The 14,047-nt window shown below is 40.4% G+C and overlaps 2 protein-coding genes across 2 annotated transcripts; one reads left to right on the forward strand and one right to left on the reverse strand.

Annotated features, from left to right (window-relative positions):
• Positions 1-894: 894 nt before the first annotated feature.
• On the reverse strand, positions 895-4,453 carry LOC111335968 (uncharacterized). Its single transcript, XM_088761965.1, has 3 exons — positions 4,261-4,453; positions 3,490-3,668; positions 895-1,808 (listed from the first exon to the last, which is right to left on the reverse strand). Exons 1-3 carry the CDS (start codon positions 4,451-4,453, stop codon positions 1,014-1,016), a joined length of 1,167 nt encoding a protein of 388 aa, XP_088618091.1. The 3' UTR covers positions 895-1,013.
• Positions 4,454-7,897: 3,444 nt separating this feature from the next.
• Positions 7,898-12,858, forward strand: LOC111335997 (hemicentin-2). The gene is made up of 5 exons (XM_022942006.2): positions 7,898-8,339; positions 9,082-9,345; positions 10,228-10,500; positions 11,543-11,806; positions 11,983-12,858. Exons 1-5 carry the CDS (start codon positions 8,177-8,179, stop codon positions 12,573-12,575), a joined length of 1,557 nt encoding a protein of 518 aa, XP_022797741.1. The 5' UTR covers positions 7,898-8,176; the 3' UTR covers positions 12,576-12,858.
• The last annotated feature ends 1,189 nt before the right edge of the window (positions 12,859-14,047 follow it).

Below are 14,047 nucleotides of genomic sequence, written 5' to 3' on the forward strand. Positions count from 1 at the left end.
CGCTAAGCCCCATGCTATTATCAATTTTCGTGTGGTGCCTGGTAGTTATTGACCTCTTACCAGTCCTTTTTTAGCTTGCACTCGGTCGACACGATCACAATAAAAATAGTCAAGAATCTTCTGAAAGCGCTATGCACATGTCAAATCTATTTGGTTTTGATAAAAAATAAGACACAAACAGCAGTGATAAACATATGGAACTTGCACATTTTGATTATGTCTTAACGTTCCGTATCTACTCCACAAATTTTCAAAAGTAACCGTTGAAATTTAAAACAGCTATGTATATATATAACTGAGGTGAGGGGACTGGAACCAAGATTAAGCAAAAAACTTAACAATAAACAATAACACTAGAGCAGATTAATAAAGCAATAGCTTTTCACTTTCGACGTTCACGTTGAAAGCTGGCTCAGGTTCTTGAATATAAGTAAGGACTCTTTGATTTTACAATGGTAGTCTGTTGTGCCTTTAATTTTGCCAAAATATCAAAATGATCCCACTTGATGTCATGTCCAGTGGCCTTGACGTGGTCAGTAATGGCTGAAGTATTGTCATTTTTAGCAAGGGCCTTAAAATGTTTGGTTTTTCTCTCGTGAAGCCGTCGTTTAGTTTTACCAATGTAACGACCATTCCTCCCTGAATGTTTTTTTTGTCCAGCTTTTCGCTTTGACGCACAATCCAAAAAGAACCTCTGTTTATTAAACTATTTGATTGAGAAAATTAAGTGAATAAATTACATGGAGTCTTTGTACGCTCTGATGACAAACAAAGCCTAAACTTCGAAATAAAAGATCTGACGTTAAAATGCGATAAGAAAAGCTGCTCAAAATAAAGTATTGTCACAAAGTCAAAAATAGCGACTAACTCTGCAGAAAAAAAATGTCCTTTCAGCTCATTCAGTCGTGTCTGTAAAATCTAAAACTTCTTCCCTCTAACATGAATCCGTTTGAGGGTTGCACACCATACCCTCCAAAGCGGCAAGAGTGAGGCATGATTTGTGGAATCTCACTCTACGTAGGCGAAACACGGTTGCTGAAATCAGTTGTGATGGAACTGAAGTGACATGACTCGCGCAGCACAAATTCTCTTCGTAAAGCAAGGTCTGATGAACAATCAAAAGAGGGAGTGAGTGGACAGCCTAAGACCTCATCGTCTTCAATTTCCCCGAAGATATGCGGCATTTCTTTTGCAGTGGCATACGAGAACGGGAATTCATCGGCCAGACGGGTAAACGCTGCCTTAGAGGCCTGAAACACTTCCATCGGTTGGCAAGTAGTCTGGGAAGGCTCTGGCTGTTGCACGGTACATCCGGATGAATCTGTAGCATAAAAGGAAGGTGGGTACGCATCTGGATACAGCTGTGGGATTCTCTGCGTCAAATGAGGAAACAGCGAGTAAGGAGGCGATATGGTTTCTGTAACAACAGGTAGGTTAGGAACAGGATGCTGCTTCGAAGAGAAGTGTCGTTGGGACGACATCAGCTTTGGTTGGCATTCCTGTGAATATATCTGATTACAAGAAGCAAAAGACTGAGTACAAGTCTGTGGCGATGAGGCGAATGGAACTGTGGCCTGGTACGGAGCGTAAGATAGTGGCTGAGAATGCTCCTGTCGTTGTCTAGGGAACTGGGAGTAACATTCGAGGCTGGCAGTACTCTTGTAGCTTCGATTAACAACAGACACTCGGGGGAGAACTGAGGGACAAGCTGATGGACCTACTCCTTTCTTCTGTTGCTTTCTCCACTTTTGACGACGGTTACAGAACCAGGTCTGTAAGAAAACGAAAAATAAAGGAAAGCAATTAAACCATTTCATGAATTAAGGTAGTTTCTAAATAAACTGTGGTGATGCCCGGTGGGGGTGGGGGCGCAAGGAAGGTTGATTTAGTTTTATATACCAAAGTTGATAATGTAAATTGGCCGAGCGCAAACCTTTCGAAAAACATCGCAAAGCAAAAATAAAAGCCTTCACCGAGTATGATATTTTTTTTCCTCTTATCTTCCACGAAAAAAGTTTCCTAGATTATCATTCTCTTGTAATCCCGCCATTAAGTAGGTTTTGACAATGAAAAACTGCGATAAAATATTATAAAGCATGACACGACGTTTCGACGTTTCCAGAACGTCATTATCAAGTAAACTAAAATAATAAAATCGAGTATATATATAATGAAGCGGTGAATAAATTACAAAACGTTAAAAGTTAAACAAAGAGTTTAGCCCTAATGGAATCGCTCTGAGTGTTTAAATTGGGCCTTATTGTTCTTATGTACAACATTTCATAAACAAGACAATCCCATTTCGTGCCGCATTTTTTAAGCATTCTAAACTGGCTCTCATTGAGTAAGTCAATGTTCCCATGGGCATCTCTCAGGTGGCGACCAATGGCAGAGTATCGATGATCAGCAATGCGTTGAAACAGATGACCGACGTAATTTGAATCACACAAATCACATTTAAAACAGTAAACAACACTATGCTGATTTAAGATGCGTGGCTTGATTTCTTTAAGCTTTAGGTCCTGCTCAAGTTTCTTACTGGTGTAGACTGGTTGTACATCAATGCCAATTTTTGAACTGAGATCGCGCATTTGTCTTTTGGCAATGTTCGCTGAGATTTGATCTTTGAAAGGAAAACTGACTCTTAAAGTTTCAACAGATTTTGTCTTAGTATCTGGTGTAGAGGAATAATCCCATTTGTCGATAATAAAGTTCACCAAAGAACTAGGGTAACCAAGGCGATGAAACATAGATTTCAGATGCCTACACTCATCGACGAATGCTTGATGCGTAGAGGACAATTCCTTTGCACGATGAGAGATGCCCATGGGAACATTGACTTACTCAATGAGAGCCAGTTTAGAATGCTTAAAAAATGTGGCACGAAATGGGATTGTCTTGTTTATGAAATGTTGTACATAAGAACAATAAGGCCCAATTTAAACACCCAGAGCGATTCCATTAGGGCTAAACTCTTTGTTTAACTTTTAACGTTTTGCAATTTATTCACCGCTTCATTATATATATACTCGATTTTATTATTTTAGTTTACTTGATAATGACGTTCTGGAAACGTCGAAACGTCGTGTCATGCTTTATAATATTTTATCGCAGTTTTTCATTGTCAAATGTTTTACCAAATCTTTACTTATTGAGTAGGTTTTGGTGTCGATATTCGATATAAATTTGGGTCAGGGAATTAGCTGACGCCATCGTTTTTCGCGCGCCCGTTTCCTCGATCACTCCTTTCGGCTACCGGATAACCGAGAGAACCTGGCAACCTAATATACCACATAACTCGGAAAAAGACTGCTCAAACACGTTATTTGTCACCTCGAGGCAACATAGGTCGAAGAATTCGCGTACACAGTAAAAAGTAAATTAGCAGCATTATTTCTTAGAGACGGCCACTTAATATTTGCCACTTGCTCTAACAAACTCTTAAGGGAGCAAGGGTAGGGTAAAAATCAGGCAGTTAAAAAGACATACCTGTACTTTGTTGATTGTAATGTCGAGTGTGGCGGCCATAGTCGCTTTTTCTGCGCGACTGGGGTACTTAGTCTTCAGGAACATAGCTTCAAGTTTTTCTTTCTGCATGGCGGATAAGATTATTCTATATGCGTTCGGATGCAAAGTCTCTGAATGAAACGCTATCCGGTCCTCAACATCTGTAACAAGGACGAGTAAGTTGCTATATCAGAACTAGTAAATGCTGCTATTTATACAATACAGAAAAAAAGGGCTAAACTTCAGAATAATACCCGGCCACTTATTTACATGTCATTAAATAAGAATAGCGTCTATTGTGTCATGCCTCACTGTTTAAAGCCTCCCGACACATGAAAATGAGGTGGACGGGTATTCTGAATTTGCTCCAAGAATTCTAGACCCCAAAAAAGTTCTGCGCTGCATATCAGCGCTCCTAATTTTCATAATCCTCACCAAAAGGTTAATCAACGGATGGCCCTCGCATCGTTTTTCTTTGCAATGAAGTAATATGTCAAGAATAACAAGTGCACAACAATAGTGACAGATAGTTAATAAAAAAAAAAAAACGAAAGCCTGTTGCACAGAGACTCGCTTTCTAACCAGCATGAATAAATTCTCTGGGTCTTTTGTCAAACACGCTCAGCTTTCTCTTTCTTATATCAAATCAACCTCCAAGCGGACCACAGAGTACCTGGGACACGCTTAACTGTGATGATCTATATTTATAAGTTCTTCTAAGCAAGCTGCATTCCTTTTTAATCATTTACTTACCAGGAAAGCGTAACAGCGCAGATGGGTCGGTTTTTCCGAAGTCTAGGCGACGAATCCTTTTCGCTGTCCTTGTCGATTCTTGGAAGAATTGGGATTCCGTTTTGAGGCTACTCCGCTCGTCGAAGTCCAGTTGCCGTTTCATGGACTCTACCATGACAACTTCAATGCCGACATTTCCAAAACGAGAAGACATGATGGTAGAATTTGTATAGCAACTCAAGTTGAACCTCTTTCAAACTAATACACCCAACTTAGTGACCTAAATTTATAGCGTACCAGGAGGCCTGTTGTTTATTGTTTATAAATCAAAACGAATTGAAAAGAACGTAAGTTGATAGTTTACAAGTTAATTAGCTGTGTCTTTAAAAGAATGGTCTCACCTTTTAAGTGTCTTCAAATACAAAAGGATAACAAAATGCGTCACCCGCCCACTCTTTTAGAGAAGATCGATACATGCTGTGAGAAACTTTTTCTTTCAACGTTGATTTACGGATCATTGGTCAGGTGTTACTCATCTGGCAGGCGATGCCTTGTGACTCAAACACCTTGCTAAATTTTTAGTCTGCGGAAACCGTTTTGTGTGTGTGTGTGTGTGCGCTTGTGTTTTTTAAAAAAATTGGGTTTTAAGAAGTCTGAACTTTTGGCTTCAAAAATACCAAAAACGTATTTTTTCTTTGAAAACTTCATCCCCTATCCCCAGGGATATTTACTAATTTCTAATAAGCTGCCATGAGTCGGATAGTTTGGTTTTATCAACTGAGTTGATAATTTGACGTGGCCGGCACCGTGAGAGGTTCTTGTGTTGAACTCTTTATCCTTTCGCAAAGGAATTGCTTCTTAGTCTTTTTATGAGCACTTTTCGACAAAGATGTGATTAAAGACAACTCATTTCATAATTTCCCAATGAATGCGTGAGTAAAAAGTTTCTCTAGAGGCTTTCTTGGTGTTTCTTCTGAGTCATGCAAATCGCGAACTTTACCATTATAATCATATCGCTGCGCAAACTAATCTTATCATTACAATCAATTCACTGAACAAAAACTCATAGGTGTTATTATTTTTGACTAACCGGTGAGATCTCATGTCTTTTAGTTAAATTAGAAACATTCAAGTAACGTAGCCACAGTCGTTTCGTATCCGATTTGATTCGGTTCGTACCCAGAACGCTGGTCGATTCGTACCCATCTAATACACGCTTATCCGAAATGCCTCAGCTGCGAGCGTTTGAACAGATATAGTTCGTTGCGTGGGACAAGTTAGTAGAGTCTTGTGTGCAACAAGTTAGTAGAGTCTGGTGACTCAGAATTATTTCTTAATTAGCGCAAAGTAAGTGTGATATCTTTAATAGAACAGTCTGTTGTTAAACTTGTGATTTTCTTAACAATAGATGCTGGGTTAAGTGTGATTTTCTTTTTCTTTCTTTTTTAATACGAAACTGACCTTACCCAGAATACTCTACACTTAACATGGAAAACACACTTTTTTAGCAGGGGTACGAAACAACTAAACGTCCTAGAATGACCGGGTACGGAGCGACCCAACCGGGTAGAAAACCACATGGTACAAATTCATGAGATTTCCGTTATTCATATTCATAAACAAAAGTTATACTTGCGATCATTCCTCGTGAGATGATAAGATATCTTGTATTGTTTCCTTGATTTTCGGAGAGATTTCAAGGAGAATAGGTGAGAAAAAAAAAATCAACTTAAACACGAAGGCGCGCTATATAAGGAAGTCTTCCCTGGGGAGACCTGGGCTCATTTGTCACTCACCGTTGACGTGTGCGGGTCAAATTCAAATGCTGGTAGACGAACAAAAGGAGCTAATGAGATATCTATTGTTTACTTCCACCAGCATGGTGGCATGAGATAACGTACGAACCAACTACTTCGAATTTACCGCCACAAATAAAGACAGTTTCCATTGGAGAAAGGAAATACAAATCTCAAATATTCTTGTATTGTGATGAAGACATAAAACAACTTTGAGGAATGCGCCCGCTGTTCATTGCTTTGGAGTAGCTGTAGCTCAAGCTGACTTGACTCTAAGAGTTCTACATCACACGACGGTTGATTTACAAATGGTTCAGTGGGACCTAAGGCTCCTTTTTATAGCGCGCCTTCGTGTTTAACACCAAATTGTGGCGCAAACAGCACTATGCCATGGAAGATTCTAAAATAAAAACAATTTCCTCTTCCATTAGAAGTAACTATACAAATAGTTACTATAGCTATATCGAAAGTTACTGTGGTAAGTGAAGTTCTCGTTTCCTGAGCGCCCAGACTCCAACATATATGATTTTCCTTTATTCACGAACCTAGACTCCAACATAATTGAGCATTTCAAGAAAATGATCCATTTGTATCTCGCTTTTCTAGAGTCGTGTTTCAAAATAAGGTTTTAACTCGCGGCTGAATGCAGAGCCAGAATTTGTACCTGAATCTCTTAACATTGCTTTCATCTTTGAACATTTACAGCCATTTGCACTACATTTCGCGTTCTCTTCATTCACGGCCTTTGAGTTCACTGCATCGGTTATATGTCGAATTCTCTACAAACGTTTAACTTTACTGAATGCCTGTTTGCATCACCGATGAAATCTGATGATTTTATCCTCCGACTAAATATTGATTTAACTTTTACTGTCTGAAAGCTAGCGATCTCTCATTAGAGTTCTTTTCAGGTGTCTGTCGTTTTTTGTTGAATTGAGCCAAAAGTCACAGGTAACGCCTGATCGATTATGAAACAATTGATAGTTTGGACGTTAAAAGAGACCTTTGATCCAGCTTTTAAAACTATTCAGAGCTGGTGTTAGGAAGAAAATCCGTTTATATCTCACAATGAAAATAAACAAGGAGATTATTAATATCGTCTTTCCAGGATGGCTTCCCTTCATGAACATTTATCAAAACAAAAAATCATTTTTTTCATTTCTAATATTATGCCGCTGCAAATTGCCCACTGTTTCAGCTTGCGCATAGCGGAGCGAGGCTACGGTTTAGGAAAAACAATTGGAGTCTGGCCAAGTTAACTTCGACTTCAAAAGCCTGATTTAACACGCACAGGCAAGCTGAGACAACTTTTTATTCTAACACGAGAGAAATGGCAAAGACGATGGAAAAATCGCTCTTCTCTTTCAAAGTTGGCTGTGTCTTTTTGCTTTTAACAACATATGGTAGTTCTGACGAACTTTTTGGTTCTCTACGATTTACCCGAAATGCGCTCTTTGGGTTTTCCCGAAGTGCTTCAAATTCTACAACCAAGCCACTGGTACCTGTTTTCAGTCTCGCTCGTTCTTTTGAAAGCGACTCTCCCACCAAACGGCCTCAACAACGAACAATTTACAAGCCATCGAACAAGTTCCTCAAAGTCATCAACGAAGTAGAAAAGGCTGTAGCGAACGCTGGTGCGATGGGAAGAAATTTGCGATACAGTGAGCGAATTCTTTCTAAGTTATCACGGCTTTTGCACGTGACGTCACAGCTTTATCATCCGCCATTGTGGGGGAGTAAAGAACCAACATGGCGGATGCTGATGCCCAACAGACGTCTCAACGCGCTTCAGAAGAAAACATTATTCATGATATTCCTTTGTCTAATTATGCGAAATCACCTGCAAGTATTGTAAAGAAGCGTTATATTGATAAGATTTCGTGTGTTCGTGTTGATCCTCTTTTGATTCCGGACGAAAAGTTAAGTAGGGAATGCCTTCGTACTGTTGAAGCTGTTGAAGCTGTTGATCTCGTGTTGCATTTGGTTTCACAAACTTTGCTTATGGTAGAGAGGTACTAGGGAGAGTTTTACATTTACTCAGAAATTCTGCCAGACGGAAAAAAAGATCTCCTGAGAATGAAGGAAATCTCTTTCTTCAGAGACTTCGCCAGGGTCTTTGAAACGACTTATTTGATAGCTTCATGGCGGTTCATGGAGATGTGTCTCTAACTTTTGTTGTCGATGATACCGGAAGTATGGTAGATACAATAGAAGCCGTCCAAAAAATTGCCACAGCTGTCATCAATTATCCGCGTGATGTACCCGTGGATTATATCCTATCACCTTTCAATGACCCTATGACAAGTATGCAGTTTTAAAATCTTCTTAAGAGGGCGATGAAATGCTGTTAGAAGTATGCAGTAACAAACGCACGCGCACACGATCTTTGTTTATATGCACATTCGCAGTTTTGAACTTTTCACCCAAGTAGAAATTGTTTTAAATAAGAAAGTATTTAAAGCAACTTTAGCGAGGAGATAGGTGTGGACCCTACAGTGTCTCTTTTCACTTTCGTTCGTTAAGTAAACCTAAATTTTTGTTGTTGTTTTAATCATTGTTATTTAAATTCTTTTTGTTTTGATTTTTGTCGTTGTTTTAATTATTGTTGTTGTTGCTGCTGCTGCCAAGAGGGGGAGGGGGGAGGGGAGGGGGAGGGGAGGGGAACGAGGGGGGACTCATTTAAACAGCTTTGAAGATTCTAATAGAAATACTGGAACGAAGAATAATTCCAAGGTAGCATATTCTTGCTAGGCTCTTGGTATTGAAAAACCACATCACAACGTAAAATTTGCTGTGCTTGCATTGTGTACTCTCAGAATATTTTCCTAAATGAAATGCCATACAGTTTGGATTCAAAAAAATTCTCCTTCGACGGAATCCTTCTCGAACACTGTTAGCTATTGCGTCAAAAGACTTCTGCATCAACATTTTTAATACTAGTATTTATTAATAATTTTCTTGTAATTGTGTTTTGTAATTTCATCATCAATAATTTTACTCAGTGTTTTGTTTTTGTTTTTGTTTTGTTTTTTCCATGTTATCATAGACGCAGGGGAGGTGGTATTTAAGGAAAGTAACCAGTCTTTAGAGTTTGTAAACGCCATAAACGCTTTGACTGTAAAAAGTGGGGGAGACTGCCCGGAATATACTTTTGCAGGCATTGTAAATGCCCTTGGGCAAGACCCTCACCTTGACTCTCCAATGTACGTTTTTACCGACGCTGGTCCTAAAGACGCTACGGAGGAAAATATAGAAGAAGTGAAGATTCTGGCCGAAATGAATGAAATCACAATACATTTTCTGCTCACAGGTATTCCGAACGAGCTATTAGAGAGTTTTAGATCTACGTTTGTTTCTGAATACGTGTAATCGCAAAGCGCTAGGAGTGGCAACACTCTAGCGGTTACGTTACGTTTGCCGTTTGCGGTCCACGTTTGAACTTCAGGCAAGGCAGTTTCAGATGGGTCATCTCCCTTGGCTCTTTTCCTCTTCCTGTTCGAACTTCTCACGTATTTCCTGTAAAAATATGTGAGATGAAACGTTTTTTTTTTTTTTTTAATAAATCCATTTGGGACTAGAAAACCAAACATTTCGCCACATTTTGTGTTAGAAAAGAAGGACCTCCATCCTTTGTATAATTCAAGATGGCAGCGCACACGTTGATTCAGTCTTCGTGGGAAAGGCGACGTCGATCTAAAAGCTGAAAAATCTCAAAACTTCTAACTTCTAACCTCAAACCGCTAACCGCGGTTTGACTTTTACGGTTAAAACATCAAAGGTGGATCTAAAACTCTCTAAACTCCCTTGGTTAATTATGGGGAGTGCAACATCGGGGCTGGCTGAGCGGGAGATAGGACGCTTGTAACCGAGAGCAGACACTTTTTTTTTTTTATTAAGTCAATGACATGTAAACCAGCTGATAGTTCGAGAGTGCGGGAGAAATTAGATGATTTTAAACACCATATTAGCTTAACTACTTCGTTGTGATTTGACGCAATACTTGTAATTAGCACTGAGAGCTCTTGAGCTCCCTTTCATGCTGTGGATAAACAAGATATCTTTGTGTTCCCCTAAAACCTCAGTTTCTAAATCAATAGATGATACGTATGATGCACGATCCTCGCAGTAGAGACCAATATATGATGTCATACATCGTCTTCAATGACATAGCTTGTGATAATTCTTCCGTCAGGCGCTTGTGGGGGTAAGATTCATCCAGCTTTCCGCAAACTTGCCGAGTTCACTTCGGGACAGGTCGTGCTGTTGAAAAGCGCAAAAGAACTAGAAAAACTTGAAAACGTGACAAGAGGTGCCTTAGACGGTACCACTATCATCAGCTTCAGATCCAGCAAGACAGGCAGGAAAGAGAGGACTTCTGGTGGGCTGTATCGGTATAGGTTCCCCGTGGATGATTCCATCGAGACTGTGACGGTATCAGTTGTAACAAATCAGCCGGACACAAACGGTTAGTGAGTTTGTAAAATAATGGTGATTCCTCCTGCCTTCATACCCCTCCCCCCCCCGTCATCTTCTATTTTCATTTCAGATATTTATTTATTTATTTATTTTTTATTTATTATAGAGCACTATTTACAATGACAGATCAACAGCGCTTTACACTCAGTGTAGAAACCCCCCCATCCCACCCCAGGGGAGGACATCCATCACACAGTAATCTCGTGTGTGGGAAATTAACGTCTCCTACCCCTAACCCTGCAGGAGACGGGACCTCCATTTATTCGTCCCTATCCGAAAGGACTAGAATATCTCACCATTTCTTGATGTTATAGAAAGGTAGCAAATTCTTCTCAATTATTTTAAGACTCTGAGTGTTGGTCCAGTCGGGGCTTGAACCCTCGACGTCCCGCACAACAGTCCGGCGCACTATCCATTGGGCTAACTGTGCAGCTGAAGCCTCTGCCGCAGCTTGTTAATGGCCTCTTAATGCCAAAAGTTGTCAAATGAAAACTGTATCAAGTGAAAAACGATGATAATAAAAAATAACAGAAGAAAAAAAAATCAAGAACAGAAGAAAACATAACAAGAAACTTCTGAGAGAAGAGTAAGAAGAGAAAATTCGCCGGCTTTACAGGGGCGTAGCTAAGATTTTTCAAGGGGGGGGGGGGGGTTACAGAGGCTACTCACCAGATTGTCATGTCGACCTCCACGCCGCGCATGTTTTACTTAATGTTACAGTTTTGGGATGAGCAGTGATAGTATAGAAGGCAGGCCAAGATATTGTCATGGCGTTTACACCACTTGAATATTGTACGTTGTTTGCTCAAGAGAAGGCCTAGCAAGGGGGGGGGGCACGGGCACCCCAGGACCCTCCCTGGCTACGCCCTTGCTTTAGAGGAACCGTCAGAACGCATAAATTCAGGATCGTAAGGAAAAAAAAATTCCACCACTAGGAATTTCATTCTTCCTAATCTGTTCATTAGTTTCTTCGTTATTACTTTATATATTTTTTTTTATCATTTATTAATCTTATTTGTAAACATCTCCAGGCCACGGCGTTACCTTGAGAAATCCCTTTGGGACCATCATTACAGCAGAGAAGGTTAGCCTTTCTCAGCTTTGCTTCTACCAAATCACAAGTCCCCCCAAAGGTTATTGGACTTTAGAGATATCAACAACTGGCAAGACTGTAGATCACGAATTTTACGTCAAATCAACCAGCGAGACAAACATCGACTTTAAGCACTATTTCATGGTTCCAGTGGGACGTCGTCGAAGGAAAACAGAAGTGCCTTTTTCGAACCCAATCGCAAGTTAGTATTATAGTTCACTAAATGTGATGCTTGCATAGATATACACCTTACACTCTCTGGTCTGAAACCCGGAACAGTTATGAGGTAAAGAACGGTCTGTTTTTTTTCTTTTTTCCCGGGGGTTAGTATAGCTCACCATTATGTTAGATTTTTAAAACATCTATTACGATCCTTAGGAAAGTTAAACAAGATGGTGCTGACATTACTGGCTCCAAACGATAAAGTCGACCCCACCTCCCTCCGGCTACAGATTGTCACCACATCTGGTTCCGTTGTTCGCAATTTGAACTTTGTGTCGAATGATAGCGTTCACTTTGAAGTGAATTTTATCCCACCAACCACGTCCTTTAAACTGAAACTCCTCGGTACTACTCGGGAAGGAAGTGCATTTGAAAGACTGTCTCATTGTTCCATCCAACAAAGTACAGCATTTCTTAGAGGACGATACGCAAGTAATGATTTCACCCTGCCGTTGAACAGCCTTACTATAATCCAGTTTGAAGTCTGCAACTTTGGCCCCAGTGAACGTTTTGAAGTCGTGGTTCGGAAGGACAGGATGAATTACGTTTTGCAGCGTAGTGCTGGCTCCCAGCGGCCAACACTGGTCGGCAGAGACCGTTGCGTGGCTTTGTTCCTTCGAGCCAGGGCCACGCGCGTCGCAGATGTGCACAAAACCAACACAGTGATTTTGATTGTGAAAGGGCAGACCTCTGGTATTGTCCTGTCACGTTTAATGAGGCTTTTTGTCGTCAATCCAAAGAGGCCGTGATGAGAGGGATGTCTCCGTCCACCATTAGATACTTTGATTATCTAATTAGGAATTGATCGAGAAATACGTTGCGCTAAATCCAGTTTATAACCTTACCTCCTTATCAATAGTTCTCCGATCTGTTCTCTATCGACCCTACGTAGATGCCAGAATGACAATCTAGACATAAACGGCTTTTTGTCAAAGGAAGACAAGGTTGGTAGTTTTTGTGTAAAAATAGCTACGTAATTGATCATAACTAAGAAAAGATAAGAAATAAAGGAAAGAAAAAGTTAAAAAAACAGACAGTTTTCTTCAACAACTGTGTAAACTCGAGGTCTCCTCATATGAGCCACATCAATCGATCAACCAGGCTGCATTGCTGGCACCGCTCTTTTCTTTTGTCCAAATCACAAAGTACTCTTGAGTAGGCGACAGGCGAGCTCTGTCATTGAGAAGATATCGGGACTTTAAGCAAACCATGACGGCTACGGCAACCAGAACGTGGAAAAACAATAGATCTAATTGGCAGAACAATAGCCCAGCACGTGCGTTTTAAAACTTTGTTCATTTCTTAGCCGTCCTTTGCAAAACAACAACGTGAAATCGCGAAAATTTTCGTAGTCTGCGAAGCGAAACCGCGGCGGCAAATTATTTTGATTTACAATTGGAATTCAAAGCTACTTTTATGCGTTATGTTGAGTTTGAGGTCTGGCGCCCTATGAGACGGTAAACACATGTAGCCATTTTCGAAATTCTAACTAAAAGTAGAAACTCATTTTTTAATGGAAGTCTTCCGTGGCGTTGCCGTCCTGACTGCTTAAAGTCCCTCTTGGCGACTGGGAAGGTCAACTTTTCCGTACAAACCCGGATAAAGAGACAAACTGAAAAGTTGTGCCTCTTCAATCTCTGCAACTATTTGAATAGTGATAGGGCTTCAATGTCAGCTGCAATTTCCCGATCGGAAGTCACAGCTATGATAAACTTTTGGGCAGTACTGTAAGGTAAAACGGGGGAGGGAGGGAGAGGGGAATTTGGCGAGGATCACATGGTTCTCAGGTTGATCGGAGGGGGATCGGTAATCGGGACTAATCGCTTACAGAGTATAAATGGGGAGGACTATGAAAACTGACCGCCGATGAGGGGGGAGGGGTGGGGGGAGGTCATATGACTGATTACAGAGCCTCATAGGGCAATCAGATAACTTTTGTGGTAACACAACAGAACCTTAATCCTCCAACTCCAATCCGACCCTACCCCTCCCAGGGAATAGATAATCGCAAGTCCCTCCTTTACTAATAACTTTTTTTCGCGTGTTGTACCAAGGTACCACTAAACTGTTGCTGTTCCAAGTTTTAAAGTTTTCATTTATCGGCAAATTAGTTGTTAAACCTGACTGAATTATGTAAATCTGCGAAACAATATTTTCTCGATCGGTAGGTCTTTACATAAACGTTTTTTGATCTCTTCTTTTTTCATTTCTCCTCGTTCTA

The sequence above is a fragment of the Stylophora pistillata genome, chromosome 5 (assembly GCF_964205215.1).
Source record: "Stylophora pistillata chromosome 5, jaStyPist1.2, whole genome shotgun sequence".
In the NCBI taxonomy this organism is placed as follows: domain Eukaryota; kingdom Metazoa; phylum Cnidaria; class Anthozoa; order Scleractinia; family Pocilloporidae; genus Stylophora; species Stylophora pistillata.

Excerpts from the sequence above, each read along its gene's own strand:
- LOC111335968 (XM_088761965.1), bottom strand. The coding sequence starts at position 4,453 with ATGTCTTCTCGTTTTGGAAATGTCGGCATTGAAGTTGTCATGGTAGAG. Across the intron at positions 3,669-4,260 it reads TGCGCTGTTACGCTTTCCTG|ATGTTGAGGACCGGATAGCG; the intron begins GTAAGTAAATGA and ends TCCTTGTTACAG. Across the intron at positions 1,809-3,489 it reads TTACAATCAACAAAGTACAG|TTTAATTGCTTTCCTTTATT; the intron begins GTATGTCTTTTT and ends TTCATGAAATGG.
- LOC111335997 (XM_022942006.2), top strand. The coding sequence starts at position 8,177 with ATGGCGGTTCATGGAGATGTGTCTCTAACTTTTGTTGTCGATGATACC. Across the intron at positions 9,346-10,227 it reads AATACATTTTCTGCTCACAG|GCGCTTGTGGGGGTAAGATT; the intron begins GTATTCCGAACG and ends TTCTTCCGTCAG. Across the intron at positions 10,501-11,542 it reads AAATCAGCCGGACACAAACG|GCCACGGCGTTACCTTGAGA; the intron begins GTTAGTGAGTTT and ends AAACATCTCCAG.